A 13,556-nucleotide genomic window follows, 5' to 3' on the forward strand; every position below is an offset into this window, starting at 1 on the left:
CAGGGATCTTTGCTTTTCCAGATACTTGTACAAAGTAGAGAGTCAGATGTTGATGTTTAATAAATAAATGAGTGAATAAATAAATGAGTTTTCCACAGTCTAGTGTTGCAACCAGGTTGCACACGTGGCTCATTCATTCATTCACTCGCTCTATAGACATTCACTGAATGAACGTACACCACGCCAGGGCTGAGATCACACTGTGTGGAGTCCAAATGCTGGGGGGGTTGGGGTGGACAAGAGTTAATAAATAAGCAACGCGATATCGTAACTGGTATAAAAGCACTACGGGTAAAGGATGTGGAAACCTAGAGGAGGGAGCATCAAACTATGGGATCATCACAGAAGTGACATTTGAGGAGCGCCCTACATAAGGAATAGGTTTCTGCAGGCAGAGGAGACGGAAGGGTATGTGCACCAGAGGGAACAGCACGGAAAGCAGCATGGAGATAGGGAAGAGCATAAGGCACCGGAAAATGGGACCGTTCTCCACAAGGCCAAGAAGTGACGTGATGGCACGTGAGGCCAAGAGGCTGCCTGCGGTCAGTGTCCAGCTTGTGAAGACGCCAGAGGCCACGTGGAAGGACTGGCAGCGCCCGGGCCCGGTGCACTATGCGTGCTCTGTCCACGCTAGCTGTCTTCCCTTGCCTTCTCCCCTTTCTCACACTGACGGTCAGTGCTCAGTGTGCCTTCTCTCTCTCTTTACGTGCTTAGAACCCTCTTGGATAGCCGTCAAAAATTCCAAGGAAGAACAAGAAGTGTAAGTGGTTTAAAATGCATCATTGAATCATCTGTGATCTTTTTATCCAAAGAATAGAGAGAAGACAGAGAAGCGATGGTCCTGAAAACATACAAAAACCTAAAGACTAAAGCCAAGACATTCAAGTGTCTCAGGAGAGGCGGAAAGATGGTAATTTTCCCTGTCATAAAACTGGTAATAAATCATATCACAGAAAATTTGGAAAATACAAGAAAAAAATGTTAACCCATAACTTTACCATCCTAATGCACCACTGTTGGTAATTGGGAAGTTCTTTTAAAAACCCTTTCCTTCTGTGTATCTGGCTGTTTTTCTCCATGATAGTCATAGTAGAGATATCACTGCATTGTCTTCTTTTTCCACTCAATTGCACCTTTAGCATTTCCTATGTTGCTCACATTCTTCATAACCATCATTTTTCATGGCCGTAAAGAACACGCCATAGCAGTGGGATAGGTTATCCTAATCGCTCCCCCTAATTTTGGATATTAAGGTTGCTTCCAACTTTGGTTAACAGAAACAATGCTATTTAGTTAGATGGCTTTCTTCATTTGGAAGTATTTGCCAGAAAAGAACTTTAAAAGTAGAATAATTAGGTCAAAAAGGAATACCTATTTTAATGTCCTATTAAATATATCATAAAAGAAACATGTTTTAAAAGAAAACCAATCTTATAGAAAGCATGAAGTAAAAGAGTAAGCAGATAGTAAAGACGCGCACACACACACACACACACACACACACACACACACACATACCTGTAAATTTCAGTCCAAAGACTATTAGAAGCCAGTGGAAATCTTGCTCCCAGTGCTAAAGTGTGGAATGTCCACATCACTGGAAGCCTGGAAGAGTCTGAACTCCCTTTTACAAAGCTTTCTAACGGCCCTACACTATCCATTGGCTTACACTTAACAGTCTTGAAGGAACAATAGATGTTCTTTACATTTTAGGAGGGAAACAGATGAAGAGTGCTTGGTTAAATGGCTGCAGAGGGAGGGGATGTTATATTTCTGTTCTCAGCATCCACGTGGGCTGAGGTAAACAAGAAACCTGTAAACAAGCCTTTAGATCAATAGAAGATGAACTATTCTTGCCATATTCCTCCTCTAAAATCCACAGCTAAGGAACAATACAACGCTGTCAGTGAAAACAATACATCTGCAAGTTTAATGGAACCTAGAGAAGTAGAACAGCATTAGCCTTACAATTCTCACTTTTTTTAAGGTAGAAAAGGCTAACTGAGATAAGATAACAGAATTTAAGACTAAATTGTCTAGTACCTCACAGAAAGCCAGAGCCATCCTGCCTCCAAAGCTTCCCCTTACTCACATTCATAGATCATGTGAAAATCAGCAGAGCTGTTCTGAAACCTATTCAATATTGCAAACTCCTTTCAAAGTTAATTTCCAAGGCCTCTTCTTTTCAAAACTTAACTGTGTGAAGCCACAACTTATAAACAATAGAATGTATACATTTAAAGAGCACAGTTCGGTGAGTTCTGACTAATGCACACATCTGTGTAACCACAACCCCACAACCAAGAAAGAGAACATTTCCTTCAGCCCAAAATGTTCCTTGGGGCCCTTGTCAGTCACTTCCTGCCTCCACTCCAGCCCAAGGCAACCTCTGATCTGCTCTCATCCACTACTAGTCTAGCTTTCTGTCTTTAGAATTTTACATAAATGAAACCAAACAGCATTTTCTTATGTGTCTGGCTTCTTTTGCTCAGTGTAATATATTTGAGATTCATCCAAATTGTTTTGTGTATCACAAGCCTGTTACAATGGAATACTTACTCAGGAATAAAAAATAAGGGCTCTAACATTGTTTATTCATCTACCAGCTGATGGAGATTAGGGTTGCTTCCAGGTAGTGTTTACTCTGAATAAAGCTGCCATAAACATTCACATGCAAACCTGTTTGGATGCATTTTTTCATTTCTTTGGGATAAATTCCTAGGAGTGGGGTTGTTGGGTTATATGGTAGGTGTAAGATGAACTTCATAGAAAGCTGCCAAACTGTCTTCCAAAGTGGTTTTACCATTTTATGCGCCCATAACCAGTGACGAGAGGACCAGGTCAGTTGTGCCACATCCTTTCCAACACTTGGTACTGTCAGTCTCTAAAACATTTTTAAAGTCAGGTTTACTGACGTATGAGTTACATATAGTAAAATCTACTGCTTTCAGTGATGAGTTCCATGAAATTTGAAAGATGCATATAGCCATGTGCCTATCACCCCAAGCTCCTGACAACCACTCATCTGATTTCTATCTCTTCACGTTTTGTCTATTCCAGAATGTCATATAAATATTCTTTCGCTTAGCATAATGTGAGATTCACCCATTTTGTGGGACAGATCAATAGTTTCTTTTTATTGCTGAGTAGTACTCCATTTTATAGGCATATCACTGCATTTATACCTTCACCAGTTAAAGGACATTTGGATTGTTTCCAGTTTTTGGTGATTACAAACAAAGCTGCTAAAAACATTCACATACAGGTGTTTGTATATATAAGTTTTCGTTTTCTTGAGTGAATACCTAGGAGTGGGATTGCTTGGTCTTATAGTAAACATGTCTAATATACACACTTATAAAAACTGTATAGTCTTTTTATTTTAGCCATACCAGTGGGTATAGAGTGGCACCCTCAGGGTGAGAATTAATTTGCACCCTCATGGAGCATCTTTCCATGTGCTTATTGGCCATTTGAATATCTTTTATTGTTGCGGTTCGCTTCAACAGTTTTTTGCACACTTTTTAATTGGGCCGTCTTCTTATTATTGAATTTAAGGATTCTTTATAGATTCTGGATAAAAGTCCTTTTGCAGATATATGTATTGAAGTATTTTCTCTTGGTCTGTGGTTTGTCTCTTCATTTTTTGTAATGGTGTCCTTTGAAGAGCATAAGTTTTTACCTTTCATGAGGTTCAATTTCTTTTGTTTTCTTTTATGGTGTGCACTTTTTGTTTCTTATCTAAGAACTCTTTCTTACCCCATGAAGATTTTCTCCTACATTCTCTTCCATTTATTTTATAGTTTTTGCTTCTATGTTTAGGTCTATAATCCATTTTAAACCAATATTTGCATGAGGTGAAAGTCAAGATTCATTTTTTCCCATATGGATATAGTCAAATATTCCTGTAGCATTTGTTGAAAAATATTTTCTTTTCTCTATTGAATTACTTAGGCTACTTGTTGAAAATTAATAGACCATTTATGTGTAGGTCTAATTCTGAGCTGTTTATTCTGTTCTACTGAATTGTATGTCTAACTACACTGTCTATCTACATGTACCGTAACTTTATAGTAAATCTTAAAAGTGGGTAATTTACGTTCTGCAACTTTGTTCTGTTTCAACATTGTTTTGGCTATTCTAGATCTTTCGCATATTCATAGATATTTTAGAATCAGCTCATCAAGTTTATTACTGTTTTTCCTTCTAAAGCTATCTGGAATTTGGGTTGGGATTATACTGAATTTATAGATTAAGGAAAGATTAACATCTTAAAAATATTGAGTCTTCTAACCCAAAACATGGAATATCTCTCCATTTGTTTGGGTCTTTTAAATTTTTTTTCAGAAACGTTTTATAGCTTTCAGTATGCAAATCTTGCACATATTTTGGTTAATTTATTCCTAAGTATTTCATATTTAGTATGCTATTTTAAATGGTATTTTAAAAATTTCCTTTTCAATTGCACGTTACCAGTATACAGAAATACACTTGATTTTTGTGTACTGCCCTTGACCCTTGCTAAATTCATTTATGATATTCCTTAGGATTTTCCACATATATGATCATGTTGTCTGAATGAAGACATTTTTTTCCCCCTTTTTTCTAATCTTTAAGGCTTTTATTTCTTTTTCTTGTCTTAGTGAACTGGTTAGAACCTCCAGTACAATGCTGAATAGAAATGGGAAGAGCCGACATCCTTTATTGTTCTCATTCACAGAGGGAAAGCATTCAGCCTTTCACCATTGAGTAGTTTTTGTTAGCTGTGGGTTCCTAGATGCTCTTTATCACAACGAAGATACCTAGTTTGTTAAGAGCTTCTATCATGAACAAGTGTTGAATTTTTCCTAAAACACATTTTTCCATGTGTTTTGATATAGTTTTCCTTTTTTAGTTGGTTGACATGGTAAGTCACATTGATTTTCAAATATTTAACCACCCTTTATTCATTTGATCATGAAGTATTATCCTTTTTATACCAGGAATGCCAAAAAAAATGTACCCATTTTAAGAAATGTTATCTATGTACTACTTTTTGAAGTTGAATTGAATTACGGTAGCAAAGTGTAGTACGATGTTTGCTTAAAAGATGGTGTTAATCAAATGAATGCTCGCATCATTCGTTGTTTTACAATTTTAATACAGTTTTTTCCTTCTTAAAGTATGTGTACATTTTTTTGGCATCCTCTGTGTATCGCTGGATTCAATTTGTTAATATTTTGTTCAAGATATTTACATCTGCATTTATGAAGTATATTGGTCGATAGTTTTCTTGTAAATTCTTTGTTTGGTGTTCATGTCAGGGTAATGCTGATCTCATAAAATAAGGTGGGAAGTGTTCCTTTCTTAATTGATGAACTATCTGGGCCTGGAGTTTTCTTTGTGAGAATGTTTTAATTACAAATTCAGATTTCTTTAATAGAAACAGTACTATTCTTCTATTTTCTATTTCTTCTTGAGTCACTTTCTGTAATTTGTGTATTTTAAGGAATTTGTTGATTTCATCTAATTTATCAAAATTATAGGAATAAAGTTGCTCATAACACTCCCTTATTTCCTTTTGTTTTTTTTAAAAATATACCTTTTATTTTAAAATATTTTGATTTACAGAAAAGTAGCAAAAATAATATAGAGAGGATCCATATAGTCTTCTCCCAGTATCAGTTTCTCTTAATATATCTTATATTATTATATTTGTCAAAAGTAAAAAAACAACATTGGCACATTATTATTAACTAAACTCCAAACTGTATTGTGATTTCACCAGTTTTCCTATTAAGGTCCTTTTTCTCCCTTAGGATCCAACCCAACATTGCATTTGGTTGTCATGCTGTCTTGGTCTCCTTTGGTCTGTGACAGGTCCTCAGTCTTTCTTATGTTTTTTATGACCTTACCAGTTTTGAGAAGTACTGGTCACACATTTTATAGAATGCTCTTAAATTTGGGCTTATCTGCAGTTTCTCTGCCGTGATTTGACTGGGGTTTTGGGAAGAATAGCAGAGAGGTGACGGATCCTTCTCTTTGCATCATATCAGAGTTACGTGACAGGCACGACATCACTGGTGATGTTATACTTGGCAGCTTGATTAAGGTAGGGTCTGCCATTTCTCCACCACAGTTACTCACGTCTGGCACTTTTCACTTCTTATTGTCCAAGGTGCTCTGTGGTATCATTTTTCTTCCATCTGAAGAACGTCCTCGAACATTTCTTGTAGTGTAGGTCTGCTGACAATGCTTTCTCTCACTTTTTATTTTTCTGAAAAAGTCTTACTTTTGCCTTCGTTTGTGAAGGATATTTTCACAGGACAACATCTAGCTTGATAAAATATACCTGTATTATTCTAAAAATATCATTCCATTATCTGTGACTGTGTAGTTTCTTACAAGAAGTCTCCTGCCATTACTTCTTTCTCTTATATAACGTCTATTTTTCTCTAGCTAATTTTAAGCTTTTCGTTTTTATCACTGATATTGAGTAATTTCATGATGTATCCTTTGTGTGGCTTTGTTTGGGTCCATTATGCTTGAGGTTTATTGAGCTTCTCGTAACTCTGAGTTAATCATTTTCATCCAAAAAAAATATTGGCTACAATCTCTTTAAATGTATATATTTTTTTACTTTCCCCACCTTGCTCTCCTTCTAGGACTCAAATAACATGAATATGATTAGTCCTCTTGATATAGGGCTATGGGTCCTGAAGCCTCTGTTAATCTTTTCCAGTTTTTTTCCTTTCTCTGCTTCATACTGGATAGTTTTCATTGGTATGTCTTCAAGTTCAGTGATCTTTTAAGTTGTGGTGTCTAATATCATTTTAATCCTATCAGTGAAGTTTTCATCCCAGGTATTATATTTTTCACCTCTAGATGTTCCCTTTCATTCTTTTCATATCTCCCATTTCTCTCTTCATTAAGTTCAGGTCTTCCTTTAAATTCATGAATATATTTATAAACTTTATAATGTCTATCACGAAGTCCTTGTCTGATAATTCTATCACGTCTGTCATTTCTGAGTTTGTTTCTATTGACTAATTTTCCTCTTGGTTATGGGTTACATTTTTCTGATTCTCAACATGTCTAGTACATTTTTGACAGGATGCTAGTTACTGTGAATGCTGTGTTGTTGAATATTGGATTTTGTTGTCTTCTTTTAAAGAGGGTTGAAGTTTATTTTGACAGGAGGTTGAATTTCTCACATATCAGGTTGATCCTTTCAAGGCCTTTTTTTTTTTTTTTTAAAGAAACAATTTTGTTTAAAACTTTTATTGAAGTTTAATAATAAAAAAAATACAAATACAAATGTTATTTGTGTTCAGCTTCATGAATTCTTGCCCACTGAACTGGCACTGAGATAAAAAAAAATCGACACATTACCAGCATCCCTGAAGCCCTCTCCTATGCTCCTCAAGGCTTGATTTTAAGCTGTGAGGGCAGGGCTAAAATAATCTTGACTCGAGAACTAATTTAGCGTACTACCAAGGCATGGCTCTTGGGGTCTCAGGTGATTGTCCCGAGTGATCAACAAGATCTCTTTATCCTGGCTGGTCAGAACCTGGATGATTCCTAGTCTGTGAGCTGCACCCTACATGTGGGCAGATCAGTCATCAGCAGATTAGTTAAGAGGACACAGTCAGATTTCAGGAGCTTATTTGCAGAGTAGCTCCCTCCTGTCTGGTACCCTGATCCACACATTTAAACCACCTCTCCCTCAAACTCAGATTTCTAACCCCTCAACTCAGCAAGACAGCTGCGCTTTGCTGGGGATCCCACGCCTCGCCCAGGGTCCAGAAAATGCCTCAAGGCGGAAAGCCTGGGGGATCACAGGCCTCACCTCATTTGCTTCCTTTCTCTCACGGGTCATACTCCTGCACTACCTGTTGTCTAATTTGTGAAAAACAGTTGTTTTCCTATTTGTCCTGAGTTTCAGTTATTATTGTCGGGGGGAGAAATCTAGCTCCAATTATTCCATCATGGCTAGAAGCAGAACAAAGGCCTCTTTTAATAAAATTTCCAGCACGGATGCCATGTTTTGCAAGATTTCATCTACTAAAATAACCCAATCCATATGTCCCCTCCATCCTTCCATCTATCTATTCAGTGGCTGCTAGATCCCTGGGAAACAAAGATGAATAAAACTTGATTTCTGCCCTCAAAGAACTCATAATTAAAGGGGAAAGCCAGAAATGTGTAATAAATGATCGCTGGATGATCAGTATAATTATACAAGCAATATAAAGGGCTGTGGGGACGGACACAGAGAAAGATATGGTTAAATCTACTTGGAGAGGTCAGGGAAGGTTTTTATAGCCTAAAGTTTAGAGTTACGTCTTGAAGAATGAGTAAAAGATTGACAGATGCAGCAGGGCATTTGGAACAAAAGAAACTCTCTATGCAACGTATGAAGTTATGAAACAACATAGAAACTTGGGAGAAATACTACCGGTTCCAAACACCTATAACATAGGGTTTGAAGCAAGGAGGGGAGAAAGCTCAAGCTACGGAAAGAAACAGGAGGGTCATATCATGGACCTTGAATGCCAAGCTAGTCTTCATTTGCATCCATAATGCATCACCAGTAACTACAATCTATCGCGCTCCTCGGATGTGCTTTACATACATTATGTACATTACATTTAATTCTCACAACAGCCTATGAGGCAACCAAGGCTCAGAGAGCTTAAGTAATTTTGGCCATCACATGGCTAGTAAGTGAAGGGGCCAAGATTTAAATACAGGTCTCTCTAATTCTGAAACTGGCAAAAGGAAGTTGCTGCAGGTACTGGAAGTTACAGAAAGATTTTTTATCTTTATACAGTTTTAAAAAATTATATTCATTGATGAAATGGTTTTAAGCAGGAGGGAAATACAGTTAACTTTATGTTGTACGACGGTCACTCTGGTGCATGAGGGTGAAGGGCTGGAGTCCCAAGAGCCAGTTCAGAGGCTGCTGATAACAGCAGGAGAGAAACGAGAGCTTGTTCAAGTGGCGTTTAGGAGGGATGGAGAAGAGGATTGGAGAATGTTGAAGCAGCAGAATCTGTCCGATACAGTCAACGAGCAGCTTCGGCAAAAGGCAAGATTAGGAGGGCACCTGTGGTTAGGCCGATGCGGATACACTGCAAGGACCTGGTCCTGCGCTAGATGCAGGGGATTCGAAGCTGGGCAGGGCGTGGCTTCTCCTCTCAAGGACTCAACAGCTCACACAGACTTACAGAATCAAACCTATGGATTCCACTTTAACACAATAAGTCCCCATGGACCACATTCCCTCTTTGGAGTCTCTAATGGGTCGACAGCCCCATGCTGGAAACCACTGCTATAGAACATTCTCAACCCTGCCACAAACGAGCTTGGAAACGAGGAGGTGCTCTTCATGCACAGGCGGAGGGCTGTTAGCGAACGAACTGTCCTCTCACCCTGGCTGTACTTATTAACAACGATTTTACTAAAAACAAATGCGGGTGCCGTTTACTGAATGCTGACAACACGTGAGCACGGCGTAAAGCATCTGGCAGGCGTGGCCATCTCACTTATTTGCCACAACGATCCTAATAATAGGCCCCGTACTCTTTTTTCAAGATGGGAAGCTGAGGCTAAGAGGGAAAATAACATGCCCTAGTGACTTTGGTTCTTTGAGGCTACTTTGTCGATCATTTCAAAGGCATCTTGGAACGTGCCATCTTCAGGAAGCTTCCATTACCCTCCCCCAAATTTTGACCCCTGGACCCTTCTGTGCCTGATTTCTACTTTCTTTGTGGCCCCTATTTTCGTATACTGTGATATATATGTAATTGACACATCTGCTTCTCCTACTGGGACGTACTCTTTGAAGGAGGGGCCTAGGTCGGCTGCATTTCTGCACCCCATGCCCAGGATGGGGACAGAGCGCTACAGAGGGGACCAGTCAGCCGACTCCATGGTTTCTGAGCCCCCAGCCACTGATCCGGGGCTGCCCCAGGCCCCTGGCCGCTCCTTGCACATGATATGTCTCAGGTTCACTTACCACATTCACTTAGCAGTTACAAGGTCCATATCTAAGACACCTGTGGCTTAAAAGGAGCACTTTGCACTGAAAGGGAACTGGGGTAGCAGTCCTTGGACCAAAGGAACTCAAATTATGGTCAGGAGGCCCTAAGGTACCAACCACGTACCTGTTGGGACACGATGGAAAGCAAACCTCACAGTGTCTGGGACTTTTATCTTTCCTACTTCTGACCTCTCTGCATCAGCGTGGGCATCAGTGGACATGGAGAGGAAGCAGCACAGGCTTTGGTGTTGTCCAGACTGGGGTTCCAAGCTCAGCTCTGCCTCAGCCGGGCTGTAAGGTCTGCGCTCTCTGAGGTCCTTTCCTCCCTGTGCAAAGGACAGCACCTACTCCACAGCACTGTGAGGCTAACTGAATGCGATCATGAATGCAGAAAGCACCGAGAGAGGCAGTGGGGTGGCTCTGTAGAGTGACAGAGTTGGGTTCACTTCTTGGCTCCCCCTCTTTCTAGTTCTGGGTAAAGTGGGAATAAGAAAAATACCTTCCTTAGAGTGTGTGAAGAGGAAATGAGAGGTCAATGACAAATGCTTAGTACAATGCTTAGCATACAGGAAGTCAATGAACGCTAGCCATTGTTTAATTATGCTACAAATGGAACATCTTTACAGAGCACAAATGACACCCTCAAAATCTCACAGTGAGTTATGCACAGAGGAGTATGAAACCTTGTTGCAAGCCATTCACCAGCAAACAGCAATCCCTTCCAGACAGCGAACCCCCGGTGCCACCAGGACTCCCGGCAGTGCCACGGCCACGACACAAACCCTGTCCCACCTCAGCAGCACACGCCGCCATCTGGAAGTCAAAAGAACTCTACAGATCTTCTTGCAGGCAGAACCAGGGAGATCAAACCGGAAACATCGGAACTGTTTCCCAGCAAGCCCAATCCTCCTCACTCACGGGGACAATGGGGGACACTGGGTCTGCTTCAAACAGCCGCCACCAGGCAGCTCTGAGGAGCATCACGAGACAGGGATGTCATGTGTTAGCCTGGCAAATGCGGCAGCCAGTAGCGTTTTGCTAACTAGAGCCCACGTCCTGAGATACAAAGAGGTACAAAGAAAGAGGTAGGGGACATGAAGCCACCTTCAGAGCACTGTCAGGAGATACCCTGCTAAGTGGGAAAATGGCTGTTTGATGATGGTCCAGGAAAAAAATGTAGGTTTGAAGTGCCCCAAATCCCTCACACTGAAAGCCCTCGCGCCCACCTCTGGGGACGCTGTGCTGGGGCGGGACAGCAAGACCCCCCAAGTTGCCCCGGAAAGGGGAGCTGTCTAGGCCCTGGGACTCTTCACAGCCTTTCAGATGAAAGTTCTGAGAGCAAAAGAAAGCCTAAAAAGTGAACCCCCTCCCAACTTTCTTCACTGGGACAAAGGTTCCCAAGAGATCAGAGAAACACAGTGTCCTTCTTCGGCCCCAGGAACGCCATGGCCATCCCCCTTCCCTTTCCCCAGAGGGGCATGTCACATTCGCTCCACCGCATGCACTCCCAGGACTCAGAACCCCACGGGCTCATCTCATTACCCACCACGTCATTCGGGAGGCTCTGGAGGTCATCAAAGGGTGTCTCCAGGGTGTTGGTGTCCACGTTCAGGATCACGACGTCATCCAGGGCCATGTTTCTGACTTTCTGCAAATAAAAAAAAAATTCCAAAGGAGAAAGTCATTGAAGTATCACGAGACACCGGTATTTCCCCTGGTCTTCTCTGGGGAAGGGAATAGGAAAAACAGCTGACAAAGGCTTACTCAGGGGCAGGCCCACTGCTAGTTGGTTCACATTTGTGAGGCTATTTCACTGTCACAAAAAAACTCTGTGTCACCCCCAAGCCCCAGGAGTGGAAAGGGTTCCACAGAGATTAAGTTAATGTGCCCCAGGTCACACAGCTAGGAAGAGAGGTCTTTATACCCCAGGGTTATTTTTTTCCCTATATTTCCCCAATTTTTAAAATAGAAGCTGAGATCTAAAGCTCTGGCCCAGGACTTCTGATATACAGAGAGGCTCTCATGACATCTGCCTCTCATTTACCGAAGGCTACGTGCCCATCTCTCTGTTGGCTCTTGTCATTCTTGGGTGTGGAATATGGTGTATGGCCGAGGGTTAACATTTCTCTTAGACCTTAAGTAAGAAGGTCATGCTTTAAACTTGGTTCCATCTTCCATGGAAATCCAGCTGCTAAGTCATGGCTCAGAGGCTGCGGCCATAAGCCATGATCCTACTGGTACAGAAAAGGGAGTCTTGTGCCGACGAGGGGCTCATGTTTGGTGAGGGGAGGAAGGGATAAAGGACTGATTTGGAAAAAGAAGAGCCCACCACCTGGAAGCAACTCTCCCACAGTCTGTGGAAGTACAAGATTGTGTGTAGCCTGAGTTTTCAATTTTTAATCACACTATTTACCCGCTGCTAGAATCCATCTCCGTTTTTCTCCTGCCTACCCCCCACTCCCAATCTCATTCAATACTCCTACCCCCTCACAGATCTAAGCTCATTTCTTTAGAATAGTCTTTATTTCATTGTGCACTGGTTAAGTAGAAAGATCTTATAGATGTAAAAGACAACATGTCATGTCCGGGCAAAAGGCATAAAATGGGACATATGGTCACCCTATATGTAAGGGACCAATTTCATTATTGGCCACACTTTGGAGCTACCACATATGACTGTGTAAGCAAGCACTGCACAAGGATGTCCAGCCAGCCAAGCTGGGGCTGAAAACTGCCAATCTATGTGTCTGTCGAGTGGCATCAGTAGGGAGAAGTCCTGGTAGGAGGGAGGAGACGCCTTTTCTGATTTCCCCGGAGCGGGCACTGTGTGCGAGACGGAGCTGGACGTCCCGATGGCTGCTACGCTGAGTCTGAGAATGCCCTGGAAATGGGTAACAAGTACCATGTACTAGGAGCCTACTGGTGCTTATTCTACACTTTACCTACTTTCAGTCATTCAGTTCTTATCAAACGCTCATTTCATGTAACTTGCAGAAAATGAGGCACAGACAGGTAAGCTGAAGGGCGGAGGTGACACACACCGGCTGCCTGCACAGCCCACGCTCTCTGCACAGCACCACCATCCCCCTCGTCACAAGACACCCTCAGTGAGACTGCGCTCCATGCAGCCCATGTCACTGAGCCCCAGTACCCCCGTGCCTGCCTGCCTGCCTCCCCTGCTGGGGTGTGGGCCCCTCCAGGGGCTCCCCTGTGTGGCTCACCACTGCGTAATAACCAGCACCGACAAATGACTGGCATTCGGCAAGTGCTCGTTCATATTGGTCCACGCTTGTTGTCACACACCCCAGCCTCTAGGACACAACTTCGTACCTAAGTGAACATTTCCAGATTCCTCCCAGCAGGGGGCCGGAGCCATGCTGGTCAGAAAGTTCCTAAGATTGGAGTAACACTCCAGAGGACAGAATCCTGGAGCCCCGCCACCTAACAAGCCCAGGAGCCTCAGACTTCTTCTGCTATTGACTTCTTCAGGCCCCCAGGGCTTGTCCACAAACCTATCAATTGGTAAACTTTC

General features: G+C 41.7%; 1 protein-coding gene across 18 annotated transcripts in view; it reads right to left on the reverse strand.

Moving 5' to 3' along the window:
• Positions 1-13,556, reverse strand: part of DENND1A (DENN domain containing 1A) — a 467,166-nt gene that overhangs the window by 166,025 nt on the left and 287,585 nt on the right. For all 18 annotated transcript variants that reach the window (XM_074330989.1, XM_074330982.1, XM_074330983.1 and 15 more), the window contains one exon: positions 11,571-11,672. In XM_074330989.1, coding sequence (XP_074187090.1) covers positions 11,571-11,672 — 102 coding nt within the window. The remainder of the gene's footprint in view (positions 1-11,570; positions 11,673-13,556) is intronic.

Source organism: Rhinolophus sinicus, linkage group LG04 (assembly GCF_036562045.2).
Source record: "Rhinolophus sinicus isolate RSC01 linkage group LG04, ASM3656204v1, whole genome shotgun sequence".
NCBI classification, from domain to species: Eukaryota; Metazoa; Chordata; class Mammalia; order Chiroptera; family Rhinolophidae; genus Rhinolophus; species Rhinolophus sinicus.